Raw genomic sequence first — 26,260 nt, 5'->3', positions numbered from 1 at the left:
TCTTAACCTGAAACTGTTCTCAACCTGAGGTACGACTTTAGCTAATGGGGCCTTCCGCTGCCGCCGCGCGATTTCTGTTCTCAGCCTGAAGCAAAGTTCTTAACCCAAGGTACTATTTCTGGGTTAGCAGAGTCTGTAACCTGAAGCGTCTGTAACCTGAAGCGTCTGTAACCCGAGGTACCACTGTAAAGTAGAACAATTCTTTAAAGCAGCTGGTTATCTTAGAGATTTGCTTACTGCCACTCATCAGTTGACCCCAGAGTGGTTTACAACAGGAGCTTGCTGGCTTAAAAACAACAACAGCCACCTCTCTTCAATTCCTGTCCTAAAACAGGAAGAGACGGAGTCTGGCAGATCCCCCAAGGGGAGGCATTCCACAGTTTTGGACCAGCACTGAAAAGGCCTCGTTTCCTGTATTTGCCCACCTAATCTCCCGCAAAGATGGGATGAAGAGCAGGACCACAGAATAGGATCTTAGAGCATCGGCAAGATGTTTATAAGAATATTTAGGAACCTCCAACTCAAGACAGTATACAGGAAAATCATTAAAGCACCCTAAAACTTTAAAATCTTAAAATTATAGAACCATAAAATACTGAACAAATGACCAGCTATTAATCAAATTAATTTACTGAAATGCTTGGTGGAATACAGGAGAAAGGAGAGTAGGGAAGAGCAGGCAAATCAATGGGCAAATGGATATTCTGATACAACTCAACAGCGCCACCTAGAGCACTGGCGATTCTCACCCCTGCTGGGGACCTGAATGGACAGCAGCCCACTATATGGTCTCTGAAGAAGCATCTCCAGCGGTTGAGACCTCCGAAGCAATGCCTCAACTGGCCTGAACCAGCCATGCCTCTTGAAATGTCAGAGAGGTGGGATTTTGGGGTTGGCCAAAACACAACATTGCAACGGGGTGGTGCTGTAGCTGAGTGGGCAGAGCACCTGCCTTGCATGGGGTTTGATCCCCAATGGCACTTCCCGGAAGGATTGGGAGAGAGACCCTGCCTGAAGCCCTGGAGAGCCATTGCTGCCCGTCAGTGTGGGCAATATTGAGTGACATGGACCCAAAGGGTCTGACTCAGCTTAAACCAACATCCCATGTTTCTCTGTATAGCAACCAGTGATGTCAGAGGTGAGGCCTGTTTTGCCATAGAGCCAACAGGCAGCCTGTCTTAGAAGAGAGACTCGCCAGTCTCAAATGCCCATAAATACGTACGATTTTTCCTTTAACCTTTGCCTTCCTCCAAACCTTCCAAAGGTGCTCTGCAGGGAACTCTGAACGTGTTCCCAAGCCCGTGACTGCTTAAGCAGGTGAAATGAAACCAGCCAAGTTGGACTGACTCGTAATTGTTTACAGTGGTACCTAGGTTTACGAACTTAATCCATTTCAAAAGTCTGTTCTTGAACTGAGGCATGCTTTCCCACTGTTCGGATTCCGTTCTTAGACCAAGGTAAAGTTCGCAAACCAGGACACTATTTCCAGTTTTGCGAAGTTTGTAAACCAAATCGTTCGTAAACAGGACTGTTCTTAAACCGAGGTACCACTGTACTTACAAGCCTGTGTTGCGTGTGGAAAATGTGCAAAATGGCTGTCCAGGGACTAGCCATTTTCTGAGTGATTCTTTGTTCCTCCAACTAGGCCGGGTGGGGTGTGTGCCTTCTGGTCGCCCAAGCAGGCTGGGGGGGGGGGGCAATTGGCTCCCCCTGCAGCAGCCATGGAGGCCAGTCCAGAGCAGTCAGGGCAGGCTTGCCTGGGGGTCTTTCCCCTGCACAGTGTCCACAAGCTCTGCAACAGGATCCCAGGGGGGAACCCTACCACCTTTCCCCCCTTGAGGGAGGCCCACAAGCATCCCCCAGAGGGACCCACCTCTGCTCTGTTTCAGCCGCCGTGTAGCTGCCTTCAGGTGCTTTGTCCTGCCCAGGTCTTCCCCCAGTAGGTAGTACCATCCACAGATCTCCTGCAGTTAGAAAGAGAGTCAGTAGAAGGAAGCTGTAGGAGATCCCAAACTTTTCTGGATTTAGAAATCCCTTCCCAGCTGTGTTGTTATTTGCTAGCAAAATGCACATCATTGTGTGTGTGCATGTGAGCTTGTGAGCACAGACCCCACCCCGTCATTAAAGAAAACCAAGGTACCCCCCCATTTGCAGAGCCCAACAAAATCCACCTGGGAAACCCTATCTGTGTTCTGTTCCGCAGCCCAGCTGACAGGACAGCAGAATGATGGGAGGGAATAAGAACCTGCTCTTGTGCTCATGTTCTGCTGGCAGGTTTCCTGCAATAGGCACCTGGTGGGCCCCAGTGAGAACAAGATGCTGGACTGGATGGCCCACTGGCCTCACCCAGCAGCTTCTTCTTATGTTCAAACTGGACATCTCCAAGCCTTCAATCTCCATCTTTGAAAAGGGGATGTCGCTGAACCCCAGTTTCTGATCTGCCTTGAGGATGAACATCCCAATTGGCTTCTGTCAGGGAACTGCCATCAGTGCCGGAGGGAGAGAGCAAAAGCCAGAGGGATTCCAGAGAGCGTCCAGGGATCGGGAGAAGCAACCCATCTTCTGGAGAAGAGAATCAGCGTAGCACCAGTGGAGAAGGGGGGCAGATGGGGGAAGCGGCGAGGCGGTCCCATGACTCCTTGCCAGGGACCAGCGGGGAGAGTAGGGGTCCTCCGCTGCCTACGCCCTCCTTGCGCAGAAGGCTTTCGCGCAGAGAGAGTAGGAGGAGACTAGGCGCCAAAGAGCTTCTTTGCTGGAAGAAGTTTAAGAAATGCCCACTGACGGATTCTGCCAGCGATTGAGTCAGCCACGGGTGAGTGGCTGTCCAGACAGAAAAGGTTCACTTTGGCAACCCAGCCAGGTATTTGCACCCAGCCAGGGAGATAGGCACCTACTTACGCACGAGCAACCCCTAGAACCATTACAGCTTCAAATAGTTTTCTAATTAAAGTCACTATAGATGTTTGGAAACTGCTGCATGTGGTTTATACATTTTTATTTTAAAGTTGGCAGCAGAGGGCAGCACCCAATCCTCTGCCCACAGCTCTGACATGGCTGCTGGTGGACAACACATTCTCAGCACTCTCTGCTCCCCAATTTATGTATTTTTCGCTCTATAAGACGCACCAGACCACAAGGCGCACCTAGTTTTTGGAGGAGGAAAACAAGAAAAAAAATATTATGAATCTCAGAAGCCAGAACAGCAAGAAGGATCACTGCGCAGTGAAAGCAGCAATCCCTCTTGCTGTTCTGGCTTCTGTGATAGCTGCACAGCCTGCATTTGCTCCATAGGATGCACACACATTTCCCCTTACTTTTTAGAAGGGGAAAAGTGAGTCTTATAGAGCAAAAAATACGGTATTTTACTTTACTTTTTAAAAAAACCACCTAATTAAGGTTGCTGTTGGTTAATGGGGTGTTGTTGTTTTTTGGAGGGGAGCCAATTTCAGGGGGCATGGGGGTGAGAGACGAGGGCCTGGTCAAAAGCCCCGCTGTGCTGGCGGGAGACCTTGTGCAGGGCTTCTTCTGAGGGGTCTCATGAGTAGAATCCCACCCAGGGTTCCATTTAGGCATCACGACTGCATGGAAATTCCACATTCAGAAACAGCAAACTAGTTTTTGATATGGGGGGATTTCAGTGACAGCACACACCAAATCCCACCACTATAGAGAGGAAACTGCATGCCCTGCAACAGGCCCAGACCCAGGATTCTCTAGCCTGCTTTATACATCCCCCCCCCCCAATTCCCTGCCCAGCTTGGGAAGAGGTCAGCAGCCCTCCCCACCCCCGTGAGGCAAAGACTGGTGTGCTGCTGCTGCTGCTGCTGTCACACCTCATCTCATTAAAGCATGACAGGGACTTCCTTCTCCTTGGGACAATTAGCTGTGCCACAGCTGTGTCCCCACCGCACAACCCAGGAGGGTGGGAGGCTCCCCCCTACCTTGTCTGGGCTCAGCAGGGTCTTCACACCGAAACTCATGCAGCCGAGGAGTTCGCTCTGCCTGTGGGGAGAAGGAATCCTGAAACAGGGTCATGGAGATCTGGGCTGCTGCTGCTCCCACGGCTCCTGCTGGGGGCTCTGGCCATTTTGTCTCCAGCATGGGAGCCTCCCCTGCAAGGAGATCTGGGCATTGAACCAGAGCGAGGAGACACTTTGGTCTGCACCTTCCAAGCTCCTCACACATGTGGCTGGCCCCAAGTGACGGCCTTTGGAAATCACCAGGCTCCATCGGCCATGCCGGTTGGCAAAGTTCCACAGCACACAGGAAGCTGCCCATGTGCCCCGTGGCCTCACTCAGTGAGCGAGGTGTGGACCCTGAAGAGGAAGAGAAGGAGGTATCCCCCCCATGTGTCTGGGTGGAGAAGGCAGCTACAGAGGACTTGCCTAGCTGAGGCAACTTTGGTTGGTTGGTTGTAAGTCGCTTTGGGTTGCCCTGGGCAAGATAACTCAACTAACAAATATAATAAGGAATAGGAATAGTCAGCTGCCCCAAAGAGCGAGACACTGAGGGTATGGGAAATGGAGCCTCCCCCTGGATAGCTCAGTTGGTTAGAACTCAGTGCTGATAACACCAAGGTCGCAGGTTCGATCCCCATATGGGACAGCTGCATATTCGTGGGGTGGGGGGACTAGATGTTCCTCAGGGTCCCTTCCAGCTCTATGACTTGAACGCCAGAACCAGCAGCTTTAAGGTCCTCCCGTCCCGCACCCTGCTGCACCCAGCATCTGTCAAAGAGCTCCCAATGGCCAGGGGCCCTGCCAAAGCCCCAGAGCTCTGTGGAAGAAGGGTCTTGGCTAGACCTGCTCTGGGGTAATGTAAGAGCTCAGTCGTGCTCTGCTGGAGCACATTACATAACAATGCACAGGAAGAGCCCGACTGCTAGAGCACACCAATGGGGGCTGATCCAGCGCAGGGTTTTACGTAAGAAGAGCCTTGCTGTGTCAGGGCTTGAAGACGACTGTCTGCTCCTGTTGCAGCTCCCCAACAACCAGGACTCAAAGGCAGGCTGCCTGCAAGAATAGAGGTTCCTTGTAGCCATTATGGCTGTTCTGCTTCTATATATGCTGATAGTAAGAGCTGTTCAACAAGGGAACGGATTCTCTTGGGAGGTGGTGGGCTCTCCTTCCTTGGAGGTTTCCAAGCAGAGGTTGGATGGCCATCTGTCATGGATGCTTGAGCTGAGATTCCTGCATTGCAGGGGATAGAACTGGATGACACTCGGGGTCCCTTCCAACTCTATAATTCTATGATTATTTTAGAAAGGTTTCAGGCTGCAGTGGCTGCTGGCAATGCCTACGGCCCACGGCCAGCCAGAATGGGTAAGCCACACTAGACTAGCCAGGGCTCCCTGTGGCAGCTGGGGGTAGCCACTCAGGGTTCTGGGAGGGGTGTGGCCGAGTCCAGGGGCCATCATATTCAGGTGAGATTCAATCTGATACCAGAAAATTCAGATTGCAGAGTTACAGTTGGTTGGGAGCTCCAGCACAACAAACTCACTTCCACAAAGGATAGGTCTTTCTATGACAAGGAAAGTGATGCGAAAACATACTGGAAAGTGTAGGATGACAAATCAGGATGATGCATGCTTCATAAACAGGTTGTCCGGAAGCACCCTGAGGTCCTAGCAAAATCCGAATGTGCTGATCCAACTCTCTGGTGCTGACATGGTTGGAGACGCAGTTCTGGTTCCATAATGGAAAGGCACAACAGGCAGGGAAGGCTCACTGGATGGGGGCACCTATCTGCCACTCACTTTAACACCCAAACTAGCAGATGCCCTCTCGTTCAGCCACACATGCTTTAAACATTCTCTCAACCTTTAAATACTGAGCATGTACTATCTTTTCTTTAGTTAGTTAGTTACAACTGCCAGATACACCCCAAAGCCTGACACTTGGTGATGATGCCTAGAATTTCAATGTGGTAAAGTAGGTATTATTATTTTTTAAAAAACTGGCTCTTTGAAATATTTGGACAAGGTTGGGCGTTCAGTTACAGTTATGTCATTCGGTGGGGAAGACCACTGGAGATATTTATTCAGTGTCAGAAAGAGGCGACATGAAATTCCAAGGCGAATCTCGTCAGCGACACTGTTAATTCATCCTGAAGTTTCTATAAATACCAAATGGATTTATGTTTTCACTCTCTTTCCCTCTCGCACGCTGTTCACTATCAGATTACACGTACAGATGACATCACCACCATCATCAAAAGATCATACCACTACGGTGGCTTACAAAATAAAGGAATAAAAATTATTTCCAGTAACACAAATCAGAATCAGGTCAAACCATCTCAGCAAACAGTCACAGAACCAGCACAGGGAACACTGATGAACAATTCTCTGAAGAAGCACCATCTTCATCCGTCTCTCAAAGGACAGCAGGAGGAACATGCTGAGCAAACTTTTATCCACAGGGAGGGAGTTCATGCTCAGCACTGGGGGCTGTGGCAGAGAAGCCCCTGTACCTTGCAGATGCTAATCTACCCCTTTGGTGAGATAGAACAACACACACAAAAGACCTTAAATGCTGGGGGCAAGGCAGGGTGCCATAGAAGAAGCTGGCTCTGAGCTAGGCAGGAGGACCCTGCTCTTCCCTCAGAGGCCTTGAGCCGAACCCTGAGTCCTGTGCATAGCTGTCAACTTTTCCCTTTTCTTGCGAGGAATCCTATTTGGAATAAAGGAATTTCCCTTAAAAAGGGGAAAAGTTGCCAGCTATGGTCCCGTGACTCTGGAACCAATGCCACAAAGGCTACTCACACTCAGGGAAGCAGCTTCTGCCGCAACACCACTCCCATGACAACAACCAAAGGCTCAATGGCGTTGTAGTCTCGTAGCTGCATCTTCCTTACCTGGAATTCCTTGGCTGGTTCCACACAGTGACCAGCAGGCGCTTCCGCTCATCTTCCTCTGGCAAAGGACTGGAACACAAAGCAGAAAGGATGCGACCATGAGCCCCTGGAGGTAGCAAGGACCACATCCAAACTTAGACTTCTCCCTCAGGCCCTCTCACACTGACTTGGCTACCTGGGGCAGAAATCCAGAGCTGGCCACAGCTTATGGACGCTTCTGATCTGGGTACATATTTTCAGCTCGCATTATTTATTCCAATCCAACCCCCTCACCTAGCTCTGTCCTCAAAGAGGCTGGCCCAAGGGGACGGAGTGCTTGAGCTGAGGAGGAAAGCCAGCGTCCCAGAGGCACAGGAGTTCAGACGGAAATTAACAAGCCCCATGAGAAGAGGGTGCATGTCCACCAGCGGCACCAGCACTGCTGCTCAAGACTGAGAATCCAACCCAGGAAGTTCACAGCACTTGCCCCCCCCGCCCCCACCAGGCAGCAGCACCCTTGGAGAAACCCTTATTACCTGGTCCAGGTCCCCCCACGACACCAAGGGCTGCTCAGAGCCCGGAAGAAGCTGTCTAGTTCAGAAACTCCAACAGTGGGGAGGGCAGGAGCCTAGCGCTTGTGTGTGTGTGTGTGTGTGTGTGTGTGTGTGTGTGTATGAGCACAGGCTGACAGTCACAGACAAGCCAGCTTTGTGCACAGGGCCGAGGCATTTGAGCTGCAAGAAAACAGCAGAATAGTGTCTGTCACTCTTCATCTCATGGCAGCAGCTCCCCATGCGTGAGGCAAGTTGTGCTGAGGCATAATAGCTGACAAGAGATGGGGGGGGGGCGAGGAGAGAGAGGGAGGGAGGGAGGGAGATTGAGAGTCAGAGAAGCAAGGCGAATCCTAGCACACTTTCTTTGGCTCAGGATGCCTGATTAGCCTGTTGTGACAAAGCCTGGGTCTTCTCTGGGACACAAGAGGAGGGTGTGTGTGTGTGTGTGTGTGTGTGTGAGAGAGAGAGAGAGAGAGAGAGAGAGGCAGCAGCTGACACCCCCATCCCCATACTCACAAGACGAAATGCTCGTGGAAGACGGGGCATTTGCTGTCCAGCACAGTCCTGGTCCTCTGCCTGCACTTCCGATCTGTCTCCGGCACAAGCGACACCTTCGAGAAAGAGCGTCGCTGTTATTGCGTGTTAACCCTCTTCTGGCTAGAGCAAGCTTCCAGCCAACACATCTAGATGAGCGGGAAACCGGCAGCTTTGAAATGGGGGGAAAACCCCACCTGGATGTCAAAGCATGAATGGAACCCACAACGAAATGTCAGTGCTGGCTTTAAAATCCCATGCTGGATTTTTGGATGGAGAGAGAAGGGGACAGACAGCCTGCATTTTGCGAAGTTATCCAGATGAGCCCCCTAGCTTTGGCTCAGTTCCACAGAAGTCATGAAATCCTAAGGCTGAGTTACACAGGCAGCAAGGCTGAGAGGGCCCATGAGGCACGGATGGAGGCAGGGGCCACTCGCAGTGCCCCTCAGCAGAGGATGCTCCTTTTAGGATTGCACCTGCCACAGTTAACCTGCCACTGCCTTTGCAACCCTCCAGAAAAGCAGAGGCAGCGGCGGCAGCAGCAGCTGCAAGATCCCCAGCACCCAAGGGCCAGCTGAGATGCGGCAGAGATTCCTGCATTCCACACCTGCTCAGACTTCTGCTGGCAAAGAGACAGAAGGGTTTTGTTTCTTTATAGATGCATGTAGCAAAAATCAATGGCTACAGACAACTTAAGTCAGCAGCTTGGTAAGGAGGAGGGCCTGCCCTCGGAGGAGGGGGAAAGAGAAGAGGAGCCCTCCTACCCCCCCCCCCCGCTCCTTCAGGGGAATCCACCCACCACGAAAGATTACTGTCTTGACATCAGCACCCCTCCTGAGGGTGGCAAGCCTACCTTGACAAAGGAGTCACAAATCCGGTACTCCTTCCCCATCAGGCCCTTGGCTTCCATGACTGGGGGACAGGGAAGAGAAAAGCAAAAGAAGAAATTACATTGAAACGTGAACAGAAATAGCATCTTTTGCCGAGAGCAGGAAAAAAGGGTTAAACTGGGATTGCCAACCCAGCACCCCCAAAGGCATTCAGTGGAGTCCCCAGAAGGGGTCCCAGACTCTGAGCTTTCATTAAAAAGTCTCCAGCTCTCCTAGAACAGAAGTTATGAAGCAAAAACTACAGGTTCCCATCATTAACTGTATCTTTTTATTTGTGACCACAGCTATTTTGTGACTGGTGCTGTCAGCATCTTCTCAAAATTCCAAATCTGCCCCTGGACATGGAAAGGTTGGTGACTGCTGGATCCACTGAGATTGTGCACTCTCTCGCTCTCTCTGTCACACACACACACACACACACACACACACACACACCCTGCAGCTTCCAGCCTATTTGATCTGCCTAACTCACTCAGCCCTTGCCTCCACAGCTCCCTGCTGACTCAGCAAAATGCCCTAGCCCCTCTCCTCTCCTCCTGCAGATAGCCCTGCCTCCCCCTTGTTAAAGGGCTTAATTTGAGCTTGGGAAACCACCCAGCAGTCTATGCATTCCACCATCCTCCATAAAAGCAAGGAATCTGGTGCCAGAATGGCACAGAATTCAGCATCCTGAGAATCTCAGCTGTTCTTTTTTGTTTTGGGTATTTTTGTGCCTATGGATGCAAATATAGACTTGAAAGTATGCGGGGGAAACATGGTGAACAAAGCACATCCACATTACAAACTGGATCTGGTCTAAACACCTCCAGAGTTTCTCCTAAAGCCACCTGAGGGGTGTAGTTTAGAGAGGGCACTGTTGACCCTTCAGCATAAACAGATGGTGAGCTAAACTGGTTTGGCACTAAAGAGAAGAAGGGTCCAGGAAAGCTCCCACTGTGGTCAGGAATGGTGCTTCATGTCGCCCACTGCCTTTCCTGCAGCAGAAGCAGGATAATCTATGACAAAATCTTCTCTTGTAACAACAGTGTGCAAAGGCATGCAGATTTAGCTTGGTCTGCAAAATAACAGGTCCAGGATTTATCCTTTCGTCGCCAGTGTTTTGTTTTCTTCCCGGCACCCCATCCTGCTTTCCTTCCTGGAACCTGCTCTGAGCACCAGGGCTCAACCCTGGAAATGTGCACCGTGTGTTTTTTGAAAAGAGGGCCTCTGACCACGTGCAGCATACCTTCCCATGGCAGCTATAGAGCACATGCCAACCTACAGGCTCAGCTCAGGCCAAGGGGTCTTCCACCTGGCCTTGAGCCTCTTTCAAATCAAAATCAAATCAAAACTTTATTAGCAAAGCCAACAGGCCACAGCTGTACAAGAGTTAAAAGTGAGAATGGGGATAAAAGGAAGAAAAGAACAGGCAAAAGGAGGTCCGTCGGGTAAACAGGTCTGTCACTCAGATGGTGGCCCTCAATTTCGCAGCTCTCTCGATGTACCTCGCGACCTTCTCTGTTATCTGACTATCCGTATCAGATAATAGAAAATACAGTGTAATGTCTGGTGAACGGCCGGGGTTGGAGAGAATGAGTGGAGTAATAATCTCATTCCTTAGGTCTTTGTAAAGGGGGCAAGAAAGAAGGACGTGGGACACTGTTTCCGTGTTACCAACTCCACATGGGCAGAGTCGTTTTTCAAATGGAGTCTTTTGGTAACGCCCTTCGAGTACAGCAGAGGGAAGAACATCCCATCTAGCCAATGTAAAGGCACGTCTGTATTTTGGGATGGTTAGTTTAGACAAGTATGAGGCTGGAGAGTCAAAATGAGAAGGAGGAAAGTAGGTATACCATGGGCACAGTTTCTTTAAGATAGTCAGGTTGTTTTGTCGTTCAATGTCTTTCAGGCGCTGGCCTATTAGACTCTTTGCTTTAATGAGGCCCATTGATAGTAGGGACTGTGAGTGCAGGCCGCATGTAAGGAGTTTTTGATGCACAGTTTTAAACCACTTGCTTTTGTGAGGGTCTTGCATTACTAACGGCAGTAGACCAGGAGGATTCAGATTAAGACGAAGCCAATAATTAAATGTTCTCTGCCAGGTCCGCGTTTCCACAGATGGAAGGCAGGCCTCGAGTCGTAATGCTGCGTTTGGAACACAGGAGGGGACACCGAGTATCTGCCTTAGAAATTTGGACTGGACAGTTTCAAGACTGGAGCAATGGTTCCCCGTCCAGATTTGCGCCCCGTACAGTAACTGCACCAGAGGTTTTGCTTGGAAAACTTCAAGGGCTGCTGGGATGTATCTGCCCCCCTTCGTGTAGAAGAAGCGGGACAGCATCTTGATGCTTTGAGCAGCTTTTTCTTTGGCACATTTTTGATGGACATCCCAGGACCCGGTCGACTGGAAAACGATACCCAGATATTTGAAGGCTTTGACTTGTTCAATTGTCTGGTTATCCATCCTCCAGCTGTACTGTCTGTGTTTCCTTGCAAAAACCATGATTTTGGTTTTCTGATAGTTTATTGCAAGTTGCTCTCTCCTACAGTATGCTGAGAATTCACCTATGAGCCTATTTAAGCCTATTCTTGTTCGAGATAGGAGTATCGCATCGTCAGCGTACAAAAGCACTGATATTGCTTTGTCAGCCAGTTTGGGGGCGTGGAAGTCCGGAGATGACAAACAGTTAACCATATCATTGATGTAGATGTTGAATAAAACTGGGGCCAGGATGCAGCCTTGCTTGACCCCCTTACTGACAGGAACTGGTCCTATAAGATGGCCATTTAACGAAGTTCTTACATGCAGCACCGTGTCTTTGTATAAACAGCTGATCAGAAATAATAGTCTTTTGTCTATGCTAGAGGTGCTCAATTTATCCCAGAGTCTTACACGTGGAATTGAATCGAAAGCAGCCTTTAGATCGATAAAGGCTGCATATAACACCCCACGGGATTTTTTGGCATATTTGTCAATTAAATAGGCTAGGGTGAAGCAATGGTCTATGGTGGATCTGCCTTGCCTGAAACCCGCTTGCTCTTCCGCTAGAATAGCTTCAGTTTCCAGCCAGCTAGTTAGCTTGGTATAAAGATGTTTGGCATATAGTTTGCTGGGTATAGGCAGAAGGCTGATTGGTCTATAACTCGCCGGATCTGTCATGGGTCCTTTTTTATAGATTGGGATAATTATTGCCTCAGTCCAACCATCTGGGAGTAAACCCGTTGAGTCGATCCAAGAAAATAGAGACGCCAGCAGGGGGGCCCACCAGCCAATGTTGGACTTCAGAAGTTCGGCAGGGATGTAATCATTCCCTGGGGCCTTGTTGTTCTTTAATTGTGCGATTAAATTCTCAACTTCCTTCGCAGTTACTGCTGGCCAATGAGGTAGGTCCTCCAGTTGAATGCATAGTTTGTAATGTTGGGCTTCCTGGTCATAGAACAAAGATTGAAAATGGCGCAACCACTCCATTGGTTCCACTGTACAGATGGAATTAGTACGCACCTGGTCCAGTAGACCAGATATGGTTCGCCAAAAGCAAGTAGTATCTTTCTCGTGCGATGCCTTAACCAACCTGTGCCATGCGGCTCTTTCAGCTTCCAGTTTCTTTCTCCTTAATAATTGTTTGTACGACCGTCTCAGATAAATATAGGCATTAAGTAGGAGGGCAGTCCCTGATTTCCTGTATCTCCGGTAGGCTGTTCTCATTTGTCTCCTTGTTTGCCTGCACTCCAGGTCAAACCAGCTAGCTCCGTCCTTTGCCCTCTTTGTAGCGGAGCTATGTATCACTGTTGTTAAATGGGGTTTCAATCTTCCCAAGAGTAATTTAAAGCGTTCCATAATCGCAGCTGCTGAATTTCCTGATACAATAGCGGAGCGAATAAGCTTTAACTCCACTGACTGAAGAAGGAGGGTTAGGTTTTCATTCAATATTGGGGACCATTTGAGTCTTTTGGGGGCAGGTATATCCAAATTTACAGAAGGTATATATTGTGGCTCGGCAATAGAATAGTCAAAAGGCCCACCTGCAAGCTCTAAAATTAGAGGTAGGTGATCACTCAGAGTATTATGGCCCACTTGAAACTTCCTTATAAAGCTGTGAGCAAATCTTGAGATTAAGATATAATCTATAACACTTCCCCCAGCCTTGGAGAAATGGGTATATTCCCCGGGGCGGTCCCCCTCTATATTGCCGTTTAATATCAGCAGTTCCCTCCGTCTAGCAGCCTGCACTAAGCAGAGACCTGGGAAATTACTTCTACCATCTTTGGACAGACGTGTCGCGCCAATATCCGTCTGTTCTTCAGGGTCCATAAATTGGTTGAAATGAGTGTATAGACTGTTGTCATCTGTTCCTATACGAGCGTTGAAGTCTCCACACACAATAGTCAGGGCAGACGGGTAAGTAGATTCGAGAGGCTCTAAAAACGCCTCTAGCTCAGCCCATGTAGCCTTAACAACGGGTTTTTTTTGGCCTGGGGGGATATAAACATTGACCAGCAAGAGAATAGTTCTCTTGAAGCTAAGTAGAGCGGCTGTTGCTAAGGAATTGCAGCTGGGTAGGGCTGTTAGAGAGTGCGCTAGCTCCGTGGAAATGAAGCAAGCTAGGCCACCACTAGATCTGCCGCCCCTTTGAGATGGAGAGGCAGGCAGGTAGTGGCAGTTATACCCATTAAGAAATATAGGGTCATTCTGCCATGTCTCCTGAAAGAAGATGATGTCAAATTGCTTAAGGTAACACAAAAATTGTTGATTATTTTTCTTGGCGTGCCAACCCGCGATATTCCAAGACAGCACTTTTAGGCCCCGGGCCCTTCGGGGAGCTGGATCTATGTCACCACCATGTCCAGCAATTCTTTGGTGTCTAAAAAAACACACCCGTTGGTTCTTTTCGAGGCTGGCTGCTTGGAGAGAGTGTAGTGATCCTCTTTTCTTGGTGATTTGGGGCTAGATTTTGGAGTTGGGGGGGAAGCTAATTCATTCGGAGACAATTTAAGATAGCTGTGCCAGGAGCTTTGAGGTTTCACACCTTGCTTTGGTCTTACTTTATTGTACATCACAGGGGGCTCTGATTGTAATTCCACGTCTACACATTTGAAGGTGCCTCCCACTGTCTTCTTATCCACCAGACATTTGGGAGATATGGGCTGCACATAAGGGTCCTTCATTGTCTCACCTTGATCATCCTTTTTTTCTAGTCTGCTTCGAAGTAAATCAAATCTTTTCAGGATCTCAGTTTGAGCTGGAGAATGCAGTGACCAGAATCACTTTATCAGCGAGAGTTCTTCCTCCCAAACGGAGTCCTCACTATCCCACATGAGAGGCCCGACGCCAGTTGGATGTGAGGCTTCCTTTTTTTCATTTGGTGCTGTTTGGTGGGGATGATCCTGCTGGAGCTTATGCTTTCTATTTCGATGGTTTTGGTGGTTGGTTTTTTCCCTTTTGTGAACTTCCACTCCTATGCTCTTGGGCCCTATCAGAGAGGTTGCAGGTGCTCTATTTTCAAATATTCTTAACAGGACTATTCTTTCTTTTTTGAATAGGTTTTTAGCTCTAAAAATGAAACTGGCCAGATTATGATCTAAAAAAGTAATCAATGCTCGTACCGAGCAATCATCTTGATGTAGATACTCTATAGCGGCTATGTCAGTTGCTTTTACTACCCCCGGTAAAATGCCACTTATAATGGACAAAAAGTGGTCTATACGGTCCAACCCTGCATAAAATCTAGGCGGTTTAGGGTAATTAGCAAAGACAAGCTTTTGTGGGATTAGGACTAAACTCCATTCTCTTTTGGGACACAACATCTGTCGAACTTGGGAGGAGTGGTTCCCCTCAATAGTTTGGGTCGCCTGCTCACCTCTGCCTACTGATTCTGTGCTGGCCATGAGAGGACTCTGGGGCGATATGACTGCAGATGGATTAGTTCCTTTGTCCCAGCTCGGTGTTGATTCTTCAGAACTTGATTTAGATTCTTTTATGGGTGTATCTACTTTACGTGTCTCTTTGATGGCACTCGAGTTGGATTTGTTTGTTCCACTTGTGGAAAGGGATGGAAGAAGGTTAAAGAGCTTCTGCCAATATTTTTTACAGGTACGGTGAGTTGTCTTAAGCCGCCTTAGGTTTTTCATGTTTTTGCTTTTCTTCATCTTAGGCTCAGCTTTTTTCCTCCGGGGTTTGCTGGGGAGTGGTGGATCCGGCCTGGCTAGGGGATTTGTATTCTGGTCTGAAGCGCTCACATGTTGTTTGAAGTTATCCACTAGGGTCAGGAGCAGCCCGTTTGTTATCGCTAAAAAATTTTTAACGTTAAGGAGATCCTTAGAGATCTGGTATATCTGCTCCTGAAGATAATCACCCCACATTTCTATTCCACAGTCATTGGCTTTCAACCAATGGGTTGAAAGATTACCTCCAAGTTCCAGCGGTGACAAATGAGGATTGGCATCGGGTGTGTTGGCTGTGTTAGCCTTTGTAGCATTCTCTGCTATGGCAAGTTCTTGGGCCAGATTTGTTGGATGGTTTGTCCTCTTGTTGTTTGTTTGCAAGTCCTTTAGCTGTGTTGACCAATCCAACACTGTGAGTGGCAAAGGCATAGCTACATCTAGGATACTCTCATTCTGAGTTCTCTTGCTCGAGTCTTTTTGAGGAAAGTAGCTGGTAATTTTACTTTGTCTCCTTCGTCGTTCCATCGGCCTCTGTGGTGAATTAGGCAGAATTCCTTGGTCCTTGTAATTTTTCCTGGTGAGGACCATAGTGGGTATATGGGTATATATGGATATATAGTAGGGGGTGCTTGCTTACCGGCGGCTTATCTTTTGTTCAAAGCTGGAGTAAACAGTGGCAGAGGTGCCGATTTATGGAAGTTTATGGAAGTTGCCTCCTGAACCTCTCCAACCTCTCCAACCTGTTTAGTTTCTCCAGCAATTTACATCGGGGCTTGTGAGGTATCAGTCATTTAAAATGTTAGAAAATATTACTGGTCTTAAGCTTCCATACTGTGCCTTGTTTCGTTTAAAATTCAACTAGGTCTTTCTCCCTCATTCAACAGTCTCACGACGTAACCAGTAAAATAGCTAGGCAGTATAACGAAGCAGAAAAAAGAAAACAAAAGTCCCTTGTAATAATTATCGGGTTGAACTTGCCTTGTGTTTCTTGGGGTTATAGCAGCTTCAATTCCTTCCCTTTTTTTTATAGATAAAAAGCTCGGCGTCCTTCCGAAGGAGTAGTTGGCCTCCCCCGTCTGCTAATTACCAGCTTCGTGAAGATAGGGCGGCTTGCTGAGCCTCCTTTGGATAAAAATAGGCCTTTGGCAGTTAATAAAAAAGAGTGATAATTTAAAACTGCTAAGCTCGGTTAAAAGAGAGAAGAGAAAAAAAAAAAAAGCTTTAAAAGAGCTGATAAATACTAATAAATCTATATATCAACGCGGAGCACAAAATAGAGCTACCACTAACGACGCCATCTTGGAGCCTCTTTCCTTAGAAGCTGACCCACTGGCTGCAAAGGGTTCCAGGAGAGAACAGGATCCGGTCCCAGCCCCTTCACCAAGCCCCTCTTCATGCACCCCTGGTGGTGGTGGCAGCAGCAAAGGGTCCTGCCGTTCAGGGAGGCAGGCAGGGGGAAGCAGGACCCCACCCCATGGATTTCAGCTCACATGGTTTATTCTGCAGGAGCCCAAGTGGCCCAGGGTGTCAGGTCAGGACTGGGGAGATGAGAGTTCAGCCACAGGTGACTTTGAGCCAGTGACTGGTTTTAAGGCTCACCTACCCCACAGGGTTGTTGTTGAGAATAAAATTGGGGGAAGAGAATCATGTGCACTGCCCTGGGCGTTATGGCGGAGGAGGGCAGGCTGGAAAGGCAATAAATTAATCCTCCTGGCCTGCTACCAGCCAGTGCTTAGAGGAGTGACTTACAGCTACAATTAAGATGACAAAAAACAAGTAGGTCTGCATGCCAAATGAACAACTCATTTTGCTTGAGAAAAAAGGAGAGAGACAGAGAGAAAATTGATGTGTGTGGATAACACTGCAATACTTGCCATGTAATAAAAGGAGAAACCACAAGACATCTTCTCAAAGCACGCTGGTTTTCTGGGCAACCTATTTTTCAATCGATCTGAAGCCTGCCACTTTAAACCTAGCAGAGAACAACCCCCACCCACCCACCCCTCACAATTTGCTGAAATGAGTTTAAACCCCTCTGCCTGCAGCTGCCTGCCACTCCACGACTAAGGATCACTGGCAGGAGAGAAAGCAGAAGAAGGAAAGAGAGTGGGAGGGAAAGAAGGATTTATAGATGCCGGGGTGTGTGTGTGTGTGTGTGTACCCACAAGCATGTAATGTTTTCTATTAGTAAAAGCCTACTAAAAATACCCAGGCCTGAGCATTTGGTTGGAGGCAGGCGCAGCTCCACTTCCAGATGCCAAACTGCATTTCATGCGCCTGACTTCCTCCTGCTCACCATGACAGGGTCTGTGCCGGAGGCCCAAAAGCACCATCAAGCTAAAGATCAAGAGGCTGCATCTTGATTTTAGCTCAGTCTCATCCTTGCGCAGCTGTGCCGCGACCATAGCCGAGGAGAGGCTGGAGTTTCTCTGGGCAATGCTGAAGAATCCAGGCTCCATCCCCACCCTGCACTGGCTCCCCCCCCCCCCCCAATAAAAGAAAGAGCCAGGATGCGGTTCTGCCCTGGCTGAGTGAATTTTCTTTCTCTCATACTCTGCCCATTCCATCCACAGAAGTGGAACAAGAAGAGAAGCAGACACAGGGACTGCAGGTGGCAGGGATGTATCCCCCCCACCCTCACACCCCAGATATACTTTCTTCTTTACTAAATCCTCAAAAGTGTCCACCAGCCAGAGCCAGGTGGAACATACTGCCTTGGGGCAGAGCCAGACACATAACAGGGGCTCAGTGCTTCCCACACCCAACAACCCCCAGAGCCAAGCACACATCTGATTGGTGACAGATCAGGTATTGTAACGCAAAACTCTGAGACTGGTCAGCTGCAGAGACCTGGCCAAAGGCAACAAATCAAAACGCACAGAGGCTGAGAGAGATGAGCCAGGCAGGGCAGGGAACCCTCTGGGAAACTTGAACATTGTAAGGAACATCCAGTTATGTCAGCATTCTTAAGCAGAAAGCCCTGTTTTAAAGCTGGGGGGGTCAGACACCCTCAGGAGATACTCATAGATGCAGGTCATCCCAACGGAGATGGCTGTGGGGATGGGGAAGGTGCAGGAGGTTACAAGCACCACCACACCTGAGCCACCGTTTTACAGCCAGCACTATATGCCCCTGCTTCAGCCACTGTGTTGCTCCTGTCTGAGGCTGCTGGCTCTCAGACCACCAGTAAAAAGCAAGCCACCAATGTAGTTGGTGTGTGTGTGTGTGTGTGTGTGTGTGTGTGTGTGTGTGGAATGGCCACCCCTCAAAAAGTGAACATTTCAGGTACCCAATGGATGCTTCTCTCCACCTGCTCAGCTCCTTTGGCTTCGCAGGTTGCTTACTCACCATAGAGCTTCAGGTCCTTTCCTTCCTTGGTGATGGAAAGCTTCAGCTGCCCTAGAGGAGACAAGAGGGGCTATGACTGAGAGTGTACAGAGAAGCTGGACTTGGAATCTGGGAGACACTGAGAACCACCTCAGGCAGAGACTCACTAACTGGCCTCAGTTACTCACCTGTGAAATGGGAACAATGGGAACTTGCATTAAATGCAACTAGATATGAAACTAGCTTCCATCAGAATCCAGAAGTTTTTTTTCTCTCTCTCTCTTTCTCTCCTGCCCACACAAATTATGCATCAGAGTCAGTTCTCCTGAAAAGTTTCTCCTAAAAAGTCCTACTGGGTCAGTTCAAAGGCCCATCCAGTCTTGTTCTCACATTGGCCAACCAGCTGCCCCAATGGGAAGCCCAAAAGCAGGACACGAGCACAACATCAACTTGTATTCAGAAGCATACTACTGTCTCCAACCATTGTGGCTAGAAGCCACTAACAGTCTTATCTTTCATTAATTCACCTAATCCTCTTTTAAAGTTGGTGGCCATTGCTGCCTCCTGTGGCAGAATTTAAATTTGTGCTGTGTGAAGAATCGAAGAATCATAGAAGCTTAGAGTTGGAAGGAACCCCAAGGTTCATCTAGTCCAACCCCCCTGCAGTGCAGGAAACTCAGCTAAAGCATCCATGACAGATGGCTATACAACCACTGCTTAGAAACCTCCAAGGAAGGAGAGTCCACCACTTTCTGAGGGAGCCCATTCCACAGCCAAACAACTCTTCCCATCAGAAATTTATTCCTGATGCTTGTTGGAATCTCCTTCTTGTAACTTGAATCCATTGGCTTGAATGCATTGGATATTTGAAGTTGGCTCTCATATCTCCTCTTTTCCAGGCTAAACTTACCCAACTCCCTCAACCGTTCCTCATGAGGCTTGGTTTCCCGATCACTCATCATCTTGGTCACCCTCCTCTGCACATGTTCCAGCTTATCAGTATGCTTCTTAAAAAGTGGCACCCAGAACTGGACACAGGACTCTAGGTGGGGGTCTGACCGAGGCAGAATAGAGTGGGACTATTACTTCCGTTGATCTGGACACTATACTTCTGCTGATGCAGCCTAGAATAGTGTTAGGCTTTTTTTGCTGCTGCATCACACGGTTGACTCATGTTAAGCTTCTTGTCCATCAAGACCACAAGCTTTAAGAAGTGCTTTCTTTTGTCTGTCTGTCGATGCCCATGAGTCCTAGAGTTAGGAGACAGGGAGAAAAACTTTTCTCCATCTGCTTTCTCCACTCCATGCATAACTTTGTACACCTCTCTCATGCTAGCATTTTCTAAAGCAAAAGGCCCCAGATGTTGTAATCTGAGTCACTCCAGCCCCTTCCTTTTCCAAATCTACAATACCCTTTCTGTGGTGGCACAACCAGAAATGTGCAAGCATGGCTGCACCATAGATTTGTATAAGGGAATTATGATATTGTCAGTTTCATTTCTAGTCTCTTTCCTAATGAGCCTGGAGAGAACCAGTAGGACACTCTGAACGCAAACACTATAGGAAGGACAGGGGTTGTTGTGGGTGATGATACTGGACCCCAGGAGCAACTGAGTGCTGGGGACATTCTTACATCCCCCTGACCCAAATGCTCAAGGTGGTTATGAGATGGAGAATGAAGCGAAGGAGGCCTCCAACATAGGAAATGCTGTAGCAACAGGTGGCTTCCATTACTGACACATAGACTGGGTGCATATTTTTCCCAATCATGACAAAGACATAAAACTTATAACTACTCAAAATATCCAATGTGGGTAACAACAATTAGAATGCAATAAGATGATAATAACAATAATGAACCACAGTAAGATCCCCCCCAAGATAATAAGCAAAACATGAAGAGCTAAAACCATAACAGGGAATCAACCAAACCAAGCCAGCAGGAGTTGAAAAAACAAACTAAAGAAACACCCCAGAACTCTACAAAAATATCAAAAGAACCCGTGCACACTTTTTGTGGTTTGCACATGGTGTGTGTATGTTTGTGTGTGCACACTGTTTGCAAAACAAAGCAAGTCAGTAGTTTGCTTTTTAACACTAGGTTAAGGATGGCTCTGATTTAAGGTTTGCTTTAATAAGTGTCAAGGCACCCTCATTTTATGATTAGTCTTCCCTCCTCCTCCTCCTCCTCCTCCTCAGGGCACACAGCAAAGATCCATGGGAGACCAGTGCGTGGAGGGTGCCCCCTGGTGGGCAAGAGGAGGCAAGGCCATTCGTGCTGCACCCAGGGCCTCAAATATCCAAGGGTGTAACAGAAGGGGGAAGTGGGGAGAGGGTGGGGGGTGATATATATAACTGGATCAGAAAAAGAGCCCATTAAGCCCAACATCCTTTCTCCCAACGGAGGCCAGCCAGAGGCTCTGATGGCAGAATTCACAGGCAGTGACAGCCGTCCCTCATTGTAACCATGCACCATCTGATTGACTGCATCTGAACTTGCAGGTTCCATTTCGCAGCCACGGCTGACAGCTATGGAAAGATCCTTCTCTCTCCGTCTCCTGCATGAGCTTGTCTTAAGCCTTTCCAAAAGCCACCTAAACTAGTGGTTATCTCTGGTGACAGACAGTTTCATATTCAACTCTCCGCAGCATCCATGCATGGTCTGTTGCCATTTTTTTATTTTCCAGCAGAAACCCTCCTTCATAAAACAGCAGCAGGCAATGCTGAAATTCAACCAGGAAAGCTTTCTCAGCTAGAAAGATGTAGTGGGAGATTGACGGCTTCCTCACCTGTTTAATTTCTACCATCCACACACCTGCAGGGGGTTGGGGGGGGGGAGAGCCCTATTACAACCCTTTCCTGCAACCGGGAAATGAATAGAGGTGGCAGTGCATGTGTCTCTGAGAATGAACGAATGTGGCTCTCTGTGTAGCCCACGGAGAGAGGCAAGTGCACACCCAAATCATTCTGAAGCAGGGGCCAGTCTGCGGCCCCTCTGGAAGGCCTGCCACATCTTGGATTCTTCTCATTCACTAGTGGGGTATACTCTGAGTTCAGAAGTTGTGGGAACAAGCCTGTCAACAGAACAAAGGGCCTGCTGTGAAAGCGGAATGGCGCTGACCCAGCCAAGCGTGTCTGGCAGATCCTGCCAGCCAACAACCAGGCCTAGAAAGGAAGAATTTGCCAGGAGCAGAATCCCCTCCCAGGAAACAAAGCCAGCGGGGCAGGGAAAGGAGCATGAGAAATTCCAACTTACAGGCACCATTAGAAGCCCATATTCATAAGCACAGAGACTCATGTGTGGCTTGCAAGCAAGTGCTCCAGCTCATGGGATGCTGAGTCCCATGTGTTTAATACTGAACTCCAGGCAAGCGGACGTGGAATCATAAACGACGACAGACGAGGCTGGAGTACCTACATCTGCACCAGAGCTAAAGGACATCCTGTTTCACATTTCACGTGGCTTTAGTTCCCCCCTGTAAGCAGTGCCTCTGCCAGGGGTGAGCCCAGTCCTGTCCAGGCTCAAATACGTTTCCATCTGCAAGGCTGAATTCTAAGCCAAGAGTTGGTTACATGAGTGTAAGAAGATCCTCACTGCTGGAACAGACTGGTATTGAGGTAGACAGCCTCTGGACATGGAGGCTCCATTTAGCCAGTCATGGTTAAACTGATTCTAAAAGGTCAGCTCTGAAGATGTACTAAACAAAAGAGGGTCCTCTTAGCCTGCAGAGAACTCCTGCCTTTAAAATTATCATAAAGGAGACCCCCCCCCCCAGATCAGAGGACACAAGCTTCAGCCCAGCACCTCTCTTGCTAGAAACTGGCTGGTAGTCTAGAGGCCTGGTCTTCAGCTGGTGGGTCATGGCCTGGTCCAAGCTGGGTCACAACAGGAGCCCTGCCACCATACAGACAGAAGCACAGTAAAAGGCTAAGAAATTGCTCCCCAAATGCATGTTTTGGTCAAAAATGGGCCCTGGGTCTGAAAAGGGCAAAGATACCTGACCTAGAGATTGGACAAATTATCCCTCTTTCTGTGTGGAAGTAAATCCCATTGGTTGATGTGGTGCAGATTCACAGGGGGTCTCTGCAAAGTCCTGGCACAGCAGTGAGGAAATGGCATGAGCCCGTGTGCACAGACGCTGCTGTATGTACACGTGTGAAGGGGAGCTATGAGCGGCTGCAGCTCCCTGCTTAGAGGTACACTCCCCACCCCCTACGCACACACAGAGGGCAGCTGAGCAGGAGAGTTCCTGCCCTTGCCCCTGAAGGAATCCACCACAGGCAGGCAGGCAGGAGGGAGCGTTGCCACAGCCTGCCTCTGCTGCAAGGGCTGCACACAGGCTCCATCCCCTGACACCTGATACAGAGACGCCAACAGCAGCACCTCCCACCACACTCCCCTCCTGCCTGCCAGAACAAGGGACTCCTGCTGGCAACAAGCTCTGCAGCCACAGCAACAAGCTCCACGCTTCCCCACCCCAACTCACCAAAGGTTTTCACATAGCAGGGAGGCTCCGGCTGGTCGACTGACCTGACACAGAGGGAGGCTCGGGGGGCAGCTCCGTGCTCCATCCCCCAGCCACCCATCCAGCCGAGCACCCCGGCTCCTCCACTCTCTCTTACTGGAGGCACCTGCTATTCCAGTCACTGGGCTGAGCCAGGCAGCTTCAAAGAGGCTTCAAAGTCATTTCCTCCGAGGAGGAAGCAGCTGCTGGGGCCTAACCGCCACTATTTGAACAGGACAAAAGGCACCACTGATGCCCATTGGTGGATTTGAAAGCCAATCTGCACCTGCCCACAACAGAGAGCGAGCGAGAGAGACACCCCGCCTTGAAGGCAAAGTACAAAATTGCACCGCCAGCGTGTGTCTGTGGGTGTGCACCACATTTAAGTGGTGTGGGTGTGTGCATGCACGTACATTAACAATTTTTTTAGAATTATAGCGATTATTTACTCATCTGTGAGCATACGAGTATTCTCCAACGCCTGTCTTCTAACTCTCCGATGCCGGAAAGAACACAAACAGTCACAGCTTGATTTCACGCACTGCTAATGCTGGTTGTACGGAAACTTCTATGGGGCAGGGTAGTGGGCAGGGGTGGGGGTGGGGGCAGCCAACAGGTCCATCATCAAACCTAGTGTTTGTCTCCTGCAGGGTCTCCTGCAGCCCCTGCTCACTTGGTCCTTTTCCATGGACCCTTTTATGCCTTCCATCTACTCCAGCACATTGTCTGCTCTCTGCCTGGCAGTAGCTCTTCAGCCTCGAGAGAGGGAGGGAGGGAGGGAAGAAAGAAGGGTCTTTGTAAGAATCCTTTTAAGCAGCAAGCTTTCTGCCTTACAAGATGCTGAGTGTACACCCTTAGAAACGCAACACTTGAAATGGAGCAGGGGATTTTACTTTGGCTCCGCAAAGTCCTGCCAGGGCTCTGCTCACCTGGACTCTGCTTGCCCCAGCTCCCCTTTTGCAAGGTGCTTCCAGGCCAGCCCCCAGCCCACTGCCACCTACCAGGACCTACCCTTGCCTCTAATGCAGGAGTGGCTGATCTTCCTCCTCCGGTTCTTCTGGAGCCTCTCCAGCGCCTTCCCCGGCAAGGTTTGAGCTCTGGAAATGCTGCTGCTGCTTTCTGGAAGATGTGCAGGCCCCTGGCCTTCCTTCGCACAGGTGTCAAGCTCCATACCTGCAAGGAAAGCAGAGCTCTGGGGGAGAAGCTTGCTAGGTAGGAACTGACAGCTGCTGGTGCCTTTGGCCACTATCTGAATAGGCAGGAGGGAGAACTATTATTGCAGCCTTTCTGGACAGTGTTATCAACCATCCTGTGTCAGACTGCGGTGGGGACCTGAGGGCGAAACTCTTGTAGGTGGCAACATTCTATGGGTCTCCTCCCTGGACACCCACCCTCACCTTGTGGGTCCTTCCAAGCGCTCGCAGGGACTCAAGATCCTTTTTCAGCTGTTGCTTTTATTTGCCAATGGCTAGTTTCATCCTTGTGGTTTACTATGATTTGGTGAATTTTATTGTTTTTGTAGATTGCTGAAAGCCGCAGAAAGGCAGGATACAAAGAAAGGTGGGTGGGAAGGAGAGAGATCAGGTGGGCTATGAAGCAGGGCTCTGGGCCCATCCACACTGGCGTGTGTCCCATGATTACTAGTATTTTGTATCAACCTATTACGATGAGTCTGATTGGGGTTTTTTATTTCTTTTTTTTGTCCTGCTTCTTTCCCCAGGAAAGCTTGCAGCTGACTGCTGAAACAGAGCAAAGTCAATCCATGGAAAACTCAAAGAAAAAATTATTCCTCTTCTGAACATGTCCTAAAATAGTTCCTGAACGGGACTCTGCATGCTTTCCCGGGAGCTGTGTTGTGGGTGATCCACCTCCTTTCCTTCTTTCTCTGCCTTACCCTGCAGGGTCTTTTCTCCAGCCCCCCACCTCCAGCTCTGAGCAGCACACTTAGGGTTCTCTTGGCATGCTTAAATCTTTTATTTTACTTTCCCCTGTTTAGTGTTCATATAAAAATCAAACGACATACAGGTAAAACATTGTGTTCCTGCTCATTTCTTTTTATTGCAATAAGTATTGAATGATACACATTGGGAGGGTCACGGCTCCTTTTGTTAAGGTCAAAGGATTGCCCAATTATCTGGTTTTCTGACTCTATGCCACAGGTGGGCAGAGCTGAAGGTGGAGACATTTGATTAGAGGAAGAATGAATAGGGAAACATGGGGCTTCAGGGCTCTTTCCCCAAGGAAAACCCAAGGCAAAAACCACAAGTGGGAACACCCACTACAGGACCAAATTGAAAACAGGACAAAGAGGTACAGACTTAAGGGAAGAACCTCCTTGAATCCCAGTGAATAGCTATCAGTTAGACCAGCTTGATTAGGGACGCGGGTGGCGCTGTGGGTAAAACCTCAGCGCCTAGGACTTGCTGATCGCATGGTCGGCGGTTCGAATTTCCGTGGCGGTGCACTCCCGTCGTTCAGTCCCAGCGCCTGCCAACCTAGCAGTTCGAAAGCACCCGCGGGTGCAAGTAGATAAATAGGGACCGCTTACCAGCGGGAAGGTAAACGGCGTTCCGTGTGCTCTGCTGGCTCGCCAGATGCAGCTTGTCACGCTGGCCACGTGACCCGGAAGTGTCTGCGGACAGCGCTGGCTCCCGGCCTATAGAGTGAGATGAGCGCACAACCCTAGAGTCTGTCAAGACTGGCCAGTACGAGCAGGGATACCTTTACCTTTACCTTTTACTAGACCAGCTTGGGATCAAGGGACACATGGCATGACCTACTGAGTGGTAGCTCCTTATCATCTCTTAGCTCATAGTCTTCGTGTGTGTGGGGGGGGTGTATACATTTATTTTTAATGGAACTATTCAGCACAGAATACAATAAAAACAGATTAATCTAAATAAAAATGAAAAAAATAAATCCAACAAAAAGAGAGAAGAAATACAAAGCTCTCTTGTCTCATCTGGGAACTTCCCTTTCCTCTCTCAGCCTCCAGAGACTCATTTTTACACACACATACACACACACACACACACCCTTCAGCCAGACAAGGGAGCGTGGAGTGGTTTCTAGACAGCCCCTTGGATAACCCGCTCTGCATCCCTTAAATTCTCCCGCCTGCTCTGCTCCACCAACCCGCCCGCAGCATCTCTTGCTTTCCTTTTGGCCTGGCCGACATGCCACTGTGTGTCTCCTAGAAACTCCCTCCATCTTTTAGGCACAGCTTCCTGACACTGACTTTTTACTGCATTCTTTGGAGTTGCCAACTGCACAGAAAAACAAGAGCCTTGCTTGCTCCTGCAACCACGATTGGCATCAGATTGATGTGCAGCAATGAGCATCAAGCATAAGAAATTAGACAGAGCCTGCTGGAGCAGGACCAAAGACCATCTAGTTCAGTATCTTGTTCTCACAGGGGCCAACCAGATGACTGCTGGAAGCGAACAAACGGGATTCAAGAACAAGAGAACTCTCCT

At 49.0% G+C, this 26,260-nt stretch overlaps 1 protein-coding gene across 5 annotated transcripts in view; it reads right to left on the bottom strand.

Moving 5' to 3' along the window:
- The window catches only part of RGS3 (regulator of G protein signaling 3), a gene marked incomplete at its 5' end in the record, with an annotated part of 79,558 nt that overhangs the window by 49,019 nt on the left and 4,279 nt on the right, over positions 1–26,260 (bottom strand). For 2 of the 5 annotated variants that reach the window (XM_083514520.1, XM_083514526.1), the window contains 7 exons: positions 1,874–1,964; positions 3,942–4,020; positions 6,856–6,924; positions 7,905–7,999; positions 8,776–8,834; positions 18,302–18,352; positions 23,796–23,957. In XM_083514520.1, the coding sequence (XP_083370646.1) occupies positions 1,874–1,964; positions 3,942–4,020; positions 6,856–6,924; positions 7,905–7,999; positions 8,776–8,834; positions 18,302–18,352; positions 23,796–23,957 (606 nt within the window). Of the gene's footprint in view, positions 1–1,873; positions 1,965–3,941; positions 4,021–6,855; positions 6,925–7,904; positions 8,000–8,775; positions 8,835–18,301; positions 18,353–22,766; positions 22,867–23,795; positions 23,958–26,260 lie in introns of those variants that run through there. The other 3 variants (XM_083514527.1, XM_083514528.1, XM_083514529.1) reach the window with 2 other exon arrangements.

This window comes from Podarcis liolepis, assembly GCF_965112155.1.
Source record: "Podarcis liolepis genome assembly, chromosome: 1".
Lineage (NCBI taxonomy): Eukaryota > Metazoa > Chordata > Lepidosauria > Squamata > Lacertidae > Podarcis > Podarcis liolepis.
This window is presented reverse-complemented; position numbering and strand designations above follow the sequence as displayed.